Source organism: Bactrocera tryoni, chromosome 5 (assembly GCF_016617805.1).
Source record: "Bactrocera tryoni isolate S06 chromosome 5, CSIRO_BtryS06_freeze2, whole genome shotgun sequence".
Lineage (NCBI taxonomy): Eukaryota > Metazoa > Arthropoda > Insecta > Diptera > Tephritidae > Bactrocera > Bactrocera tryoni.
Genome location: NC_052503.1, coordinates 31,805,622 through 31,813,133, shown reverse-complemented (window position 1 = coordinate 31,813,133; position 7,512 = coordinate 31,805,622). Strand labels below are relative to the sequence as shown.

Here is a 7,512-nt window from a genome sequence, read left to right as displayed (position 1 = left end):
GACACTGAGACGAACCGGTTTTTGGCTCAACGGAGCTTGAAACGCCAAATAAACTTTGCGGGCAAAGCAGCGAGCAACGAGCAGCGATATGTTATTTGTTTATTATTTGCTTTTGAGCATCACACTGTCAATGCTGCTTACTCTTCCATGCCATTCCATTTCAGTCCATAATTTTAGACCAAGTTTTGGTTTGTTTTGGAATGTGACGCGCTGGTATTTTTAGGCCTTTCAAGTTCAAAGCTAAGAGTTCGCTCGCAGTTGTTGATCACAATGAGAGGCTCAGAGAATGCGGCATGCTGAAGAGCGAACGAAAACTTTAAGACGAAATACTTGAGATGATCGCATACCAATGACTCAGTTGACTTTCAGCTGGACCACAAGTTGGGTCGATCGTATTGGCGCGCTTTGTGGTTCTCGGATTTACTGTTGTGTAGTCGGTCGGTGAAATAATGTGAATGAAAGGTGGCTGGACTTACGTCTTCGCTGCTGCTGCTGTTTACGTAGGTGTTAAACTCAAAAAGATTACGCTGCACTTGAGAGTGAAAGTGAGCATCCAGTTTTTACTAATATTTTGTGAAGATTTACAATTTATGCGCAATAATAATTACACTGTAACGAGAAAACAAGTTCCCGAATATGTTCTTTAGAAATGTCGTTTGTTTGCTGATTGGCTTGATTGTTGGCGTACGCCTCACGGACTTCTGGGATTACGTCAAGCTGCAGCAACTGAGCAGCAATGTGCGGCTGAATTACACAAATCTCACCCAGTCGCTGACGTCAGCGCAGGATGCCGAAGCGCTTCCGGAGTTTTTGTTCAATAATACTCGTGTGCTGTGCTGGATTATGACCATGCCGGAGAACCATTTGAAGCGTGCTGTGCATATAAGGAACACGTGGGGTAAACGCTGCAATAAATTGCTCTTCATGAGCACCAAAGCGGATAGTTTCTTGGATACTGTGGTCTTGGATGTGCCCGAGGGTCGTGATTATTTGTGGTACAAGACACGCGCGGCCTTCAAGTATATTTACGAACATCACGCCGATGAGGCGGATTGGTTTCTCAAAGCCGACGATGATAGGTGCGTTGATGCGCGCGCTTTGTTTTCGCATTTTTTACTTTATTGTTGGCTTTCAGTTACTTTATAATGGAGAATTTGCGTGCATTCCTATATCAATTTTCTCCAGATGCTCCGGTCTATTTCGGCTGTAAATTTCATCCATTTGTTAAGCAGGTAAATCGTTGTGTGTCTAATTTTGTTTTTTAATTTCGCTTTTATAAAACAGGACTGAAAAGTTTGCATCGTGAAGCTCACTTCCTTAAATGTGATTACAATATTATCAGACAGCGACGGCTCTTAACATATGGTGTAGATTACAAGCTCGGATAAGCAGACTTTTTGGAAGAAGGATACTAAGTGGTTAATCAGTATAAGGGAACAGGCATACGGAAATCCACCTAGCGGAAGCTAATTGAAAAGCTTCAGAGGCTCGCTGTGCTGCTCATAACGGGAGCTGTAAGAAGAACTCCAACGACGGCCCTTGAACTGTACTAAATCTGCCACCTGCCGAGACGACTGCTGGCTGCAGGAGAATTTACATATAGAACCTTCGGGCATAGCTCTGTCACAAAGGCATCGACGGCAATGAAATAGTGGACGATATTGCCAAAAATGGCTAATACCCGAAAACGTGATCAACACTGGGAAACCCATGCATTGTTTATACGAGCATCTGGACAGAAGCATGGTAAAGAAATTCAAAACCCGATAGAATGAGCTACCTTGCACCCAGGTGGATCGGAAGTTCACAAAATTCCTATTGGCACTCAATAAAAGAGACTGTAGAAACATAATCGGAATACGAACTGGTCAGTGTTTGGTGGCGACACACGCCCGCAGAATGGGCTGACAGATCGAGAAGACAGCAGGAAATGTTTAGTGCAAGGCACTAGGAAAGCAATGGAGCATCTCTTGCGCATTTGTCTCGCATTAGCAAGACTGCGCTGTAAGCATCTGGGGTTTCCACGGTATGATACACTGGATGAATATCCATAGTGAGGCCACAGGGTGTGTTAAAATTCGCGTCAAGTGCAGGTAACCTAAAGAATGACTACTCCTCATGGACCAAGCAACTGAACTCAATCTGGTGTCTCAAAGGTCCTAAACTGGTTAATACGTGGCTCACTGACATACCAAACTTAGCTAACCTAACTTAACTTTTATTTCGCAATGTTAGACTGTTCCGATTTCGGTCAACTATGCACCATTTAGGTCGATATAATAGTGGGCGGAATGTTGTGTTCGAGCCTCCCAAATTCCTAGAGTGCTACTGTTTGATTGGCGCAAACCTTTGATTTAACATATTTTCAAAGAAAATAATCTAGTGGTGTTAAATCGCGGGATCTTGTGCCCATGTTTAGACGTGAAACATGAGGCGGCGTACCATCTTGTTGGAAATAGAGATCGTCCCCGTCAATTTCATCATATTATGGGGAAAAAAAGTCTGTAACACCGTGTTATAACTCTCGCTATTTATGGTAATGGCATTTATTCATGACAAAGCTCGCCTTCATGTAGCAAAACCTTTTAAATAATATTTGGAAAACATGCATTGGGTAGTTTTGATGAACCCTTCTTATAGCTGAAAACCTTGCCCCTTCTGACTATCATCTGCTCCGAGCGATACAGTACACACCCTCACTGGAATAATGTCTACACTTGAACTGCTGATCAAAAATTGACTTGATTCATTCTGGGCGCCAAGCCGGCGCAGTTCTTTGGGTTGATATGTATATACAAATATCAATTACCCGTCTGAAGAACAACAAAGTGGCAGGATCCAATGGATAGCCGGCCGAGCTATTCAAATACGGCGGCGAAGAACTGATAAGGAGCATGCATCAACTTATTTTTAGAATATGGTCGGATGAAAACATGCCCGACGATTGTAACTTAAGAGTACTTTGCACAGTCCACAATAAGGGAATCCCGCAATCTGTGCCAACTACCGTGGGATTAGCGTTCTCAACATCGCATATAAGGTTCTATCGAGTGTACTGATTGAACCTTTTTAATACTGGCTGTGTAAATTGACTGACTGACAAGGGCAAGACAAAATTTCTTCTGTCATCAAAGAAGCAGTCGTCGCATCTCTCACGTCTCTGTTGACAGTCATTACTTCGAAGTCGTAGTTAATTTCGTCTATTTTGGAACCAGCCCTAACTTCAACAACGTCGGCCTTGACATCCAACGCAGAATAACTCTTGCCAACAGGTGCTACTTTGGACTGAGTAGCCAATTGAGAAGTAGAGAGAGACTCGACGAGAGAGGATTCGACGAACAAAGACCAAATTCGACAAGTCACTCATCATCCCCGTCCTGCTCTGAGAGTGTTCAACGTAGTATCCGCCGGGAGAAGCAGAGGAGGAGAAAGACCTCTACCCCGTTGGAAAGACCAGGTGAAGAAGTACCTGGCCACTCTTGGAATCTTCAATATTTAATTAAATAAACGTTCAAACTGAGAAGCCACTAACTTGCTAGAAGTTGCTTCTAAATTTCACAAAATTTGAAAATATGAATTGTAATGTGTATTTACCATACGTTGCCCAGGCGTCTCATATGCACCACAAATAAAGGAGCGTAAAGGATTCGTGTGTTGTTTAAATTGTTCTGTGTACCGCGTGTGACCCAATGGCAAATATTTGCTTGGCAAACGCCATCACACAACCAAGCAACACAATCACACACCAAACCACACACACACATATTTACTTATTTGTCTAACATAACCAAAATTGCGAGCATAGCGGTACCTGCAGACATTCCCAAAAATCACCGTTAAACGCATACAACATTAACTGCTCGTGCAACGGATTGCCAGCCACCACCCAGCGGCCCTACCCACACTCTCAAGGCACGCGTGAGTCAAGCGCGCGTACTGACACTAGCGCTACACATACATCGTTATATTTTGTATAGATGTGTGTGTATATATTTGGAAGACTGTGTGTGTTTATGTCAAGCAAATGTATGCTCGCGCAATATTTGCTGTCGCGCGCAATATTCACATATTTGCACAAATTTGGCATTTGCTTTTATACTGATTCCTTTATTTCATTTTCATCTGTACTATATTTTTGTAATGCCTTGTTGTTGTTGTTGTTGTTGATTTTTATTGTTTTTGTACGTTTCTTTTTTTTGGTTGGCGAAATTAGGGTTACATGTCTGGTGGTGCCGGTTACGTGCTCAGCCGTGCCGCGTTGCGTCGCTTTGCCGAGGTCGCTGCCGCCAACAGCACGGCGTGCTCGCAAAATCAACTCTCCGAGGACAAAGAGATGGGTATTTGTTTGCAGAATGCTGGCGTTGTGGCGGGCGATGCGCGCGACGATGAGGGCGCCGAACGCTTCCATCCATTGGCGCCGATACATCTGATACCTGTCGATACGTCGGAATGGTATCCATTATACCTGTTCTACAAACGTGATAAGGTCAGTTGGACGCACGAAACATACACACAGAGAATGCTGAGGAGAGAGAGAGACGCGTGTGTGAGTGCGAATGCGAAAGTGTGCTGGTATAGTTTAGAGTGAGGTTAGGTGTAGTGCAGCTGTTGGGTGGCCGTGTTGGCACGAGTAGTGGAGCAAGAAATTGCAACTGTCGACTGTCGGCTGTCGAATGGAGATTAATTACTTACTCGCTTGTTATTTTTATTGCTCGTTTAATTTTGTTAGATTTGCCAAATTGCTTTTATTTGCGCTGCCAAGCTTTATATAAACTTCAACTGCTTAATTTGTCTCTCGGTGTGTGTGTGTTTATAACAACATTTGAAGGAAGCGCTTTAATCCTTTCTTTTTAATGAGATTTTTTTTCGACTTTATTTTGCTCTCTTTTCGCATTTGAATTTCAGAATTTGCAGTGTTGTTCGCGCAGCGCCATTTCGTTTCATTACATTAAGCCGAAGGAGTTCTATGTTTTGGAATATTTTCTCTATGAATTGCGTCCCTTTGGTGTGGGCAATGTGGCGCACACTTTGCCTGCGAAAGCCAACATGTCGGTGCTGATGAAGAAATGGCAGCACGAATTGTCCAATAACATTTTCAAGGATGAGGATTAGTTGCAAAGTCGTTTATTTTATTCTAAGTAAAATAGCTATGAGATCAATTAGCAGCTGTCAATTTTGTATACCTTTTTGTACCTTATTATAATCGTGTGAATAATAGAATGTTTTTAACTTTATAATATGAAATGTTTTTTTTTTGTTTTTTACATTGGGACAAAAAACCACCCGGGAATTGTAATTATATTCCTCGGGTAAATGATATTTCGAAAAATTGTATTTTGCTAAGTTGGTAGACTGTCCTTAATTACTTTGCCAAATATGAACTCGATTTGTCAACCAGTTTGTTTACAGCAGCTGCTTATAGCAATACATCTCGGTAGTGTGATGCGAATTTTACAATGGATAAAAAGCTCAAAAAAAGAATTTGTCTCAAATTTTGTATTTCTAACCGAATTTTGTGGGCGGAATCGTTCCGAATGTTGGAAAAGGCTTACGATGATTCAGTTTTATCAAAAACACAAGCCAACGAGTGGTTTAAGGCCTTCAAAGACGCTCGAAAGATCGTTGAAGACGACCTTCGATCTCTCCGCATTCTTGCTCGATTCGATCTTTTGGATATGCTTGGTCGTGCAATTCCAAACCCACATTTGGCAGTCTCCAAATGTAGCTTATCGCAGAAGTGAGCGATGCGAGATTCAAGAGCTGTTATTTCATCCAGAAAAAATAAGGGTTTAGTGTAGTTTGTGGGCCGGTGGTATTATCGGTCCATATTTCTTTAAAAATGATGCCGTTGAGAACGTAACCGTCAATGGCGACCGTTATCGGGATATGATAACCGACTATTTGATGCCTGAAATTGAAGCTCGTGATCTCGGCGATGTTTGGTTTCAACAAGCACCACTTCCCACAGATCGCATCAATCAATGGATTTATTGAGAGAACACTTCGGTGAGCAAATTGTTTCACGTTTTGGTCTGGTCGAGTGGTCACCAAGAACGCGTGATATCACATCGTTAGACTTTTTCCTATGGGGATATGTAAAAACTAAAGTTTATTTGGACAATCCGGCTTCGGTTCAGGCCTTGGAGTAAAATATCACGCGTGTCATTCGTTAGTTTTTATTCGAAATGCTTGAACAGATAATCGAAATTTCGATGCAACGGTTGGACCATCTGAGACGTAGTCGCGGCCAACGTTTGAAAGAGATAATCTTCAAAAAATAAATGCCAAATAATGTCTTTTGAATGATAATAAACATTCCCTATTAAGTCTGAAGTTTCTGAGTTTTTTTCTTTAAAAAAGTTGGGAATCTCGAAATGGATCAGCTTTATATAGGTATATACTTATGTATGTACAAAATATGAAAATTTTATCGTGAATTTCAGATACACCCATATTATACAAATACATACATACATATGTCATAAGATTATTTTATAAGCTTGAAAATATCAAAAAAAGTGCTTTTGGAAGAAATTTTCATTTATTTATAACTAACCCTTAGTTGGCGCAACATAAAATCACTTTTTATATAATCAAATTTCTGATTGATTGATTACATATAATTACAAGCAAATTTAAAACTGTTTGACATAAGAAGTCATGCCAACTTACTGAGGTATGAAACACACCCTTTTTCGCACACCCAAAACTCCCCTTAACTCCTTTAAAGTCTTGCCATTGAGTTTCCTGGCAAATCCGTCATTTGAATTGCTTGCCGCGTAGCAAAAACGGACGAGGAGTCTGCACATGGAAAATCACCCACTGAACGAAGCAATTTTTCATGATTCTTCTCCCGCGGATGCGTGTGCAAAATCCATCTTTTCGATTATCACTTAAGTATGCAGCCGGTATGAAGGGAGCGTTGTATACACGGACGCACCAGTTGACGTTCGCATGTTGAACGCCTGTACCGATATCCAATTACAAAGTTGAACTCTGCAGTGCGCAACGTTAACTCTTAATCCACAGCGACTTGAGAAACGCAAGCACATACCTTCATATTAAAGCGAAGAGGAACTGCAAAAAGAAAGGCAGAATGGCAACAGAGCAATCGTGCAACTACTGCATGCAATAAAAAGAACAAACACTTAAGAGTGTGCCCTCCGTTCGTGCGCCCGTGCACCCGTTCGTAATAGTGGCTGTGTGGCATTGGCAGTAGTGGCGTTGCATGGCTTTGTGTGCTGCGAGTGGCATGTGGCAATTTATCATGTGGCGCGTGGTTCAAACACACATTTTTCGCCTTCGATCACAGCAGCGCGGCGCGGCGCATTGCGTTCGCATTGACGTTCGCCAATTTATCATTGTTGCGAAGCGTCCGCGTTTGCATTTTGCTGCGGCCGGTCGCATTGCGGTGTCGCGCTGTACGAGCAGTGGTGGCACGCGTCGCCAAGCGCCAAGCGCCAAACATACACACGCACACAGCTGTAGCGCCAAAGATTATGAGTGAACCGG

The 7,512-nt window shown here is 42.3% G+C and overlaps 1 protein-coding gene across 2 annotated transcripts; it reads left to right on the top strand.

Moving 5' to 3' along the window:
• The first annotated feature begins 375 nt into the window (after positions 1 to 375).
• On the top strand, positions 376 to 5,212 carry LOC120776789 (glycoprotein-N-acetylgalactosamine 3-beta-galactosyltransferase 1-like). Of its 2 annotated transcripts, none has more exons than XM_040107776.1 (5): positions 376 to 500; positions 628 to 1,079; positions 1,136 to 1,232; positions 4,214 to 4,486; positions 4,906 to 5,212. In XM_040107776.1, the coding sequence occupies exons 1-5, from the start codon at positions 456 to 458 to the stop codon at positions 5,110 to 5,112; spliced, it is 1,074 nt and encodes a 357-aa protein (XP_039963710.1). In that variant the 5' UTR covers positions 376 to 455; the 3' UTR covers positions 5,113 to 5,212. The 2 variants fall into 2 exon arrangements, with proteins under 2 accessions (XP_039963710.1, XP_039963709.1); XM_040107775.1 differs by having other exon boundaries at positions 376 to 545.
• The last annotated feature ends 2,300 nt before the right edge of the window (positions 5,213 to 7,512 follow it).

What these genes read in the sequence shown, in the direction of transcription:
- LOC120776789 (XM_040107775.1), top strand. Translation starts at nt 456, where the DNA reads ATGAAAGGTGGCTGGACTTACGTCTTCGCTGCTGCTGCTGTTTACGTA. An exon ending in CGCTGCACTTGAGAGTGAAA is followed by an intron (nt 546 to 627) that starts GTGAGCATCCAG and finishes CGAGAAAACAAG; the next exon opens with TTCCCGAATATGTTCTTTAG. An exon ending in TTCATCCATTTGTTAAGCAG is followed by an intron (nt 1,233 to 4,213) that starts GTAAATCGTTGT and finishes TGGCGAAATTAG; the next exon opens with GGTTACATGTCTGGTGGTGC.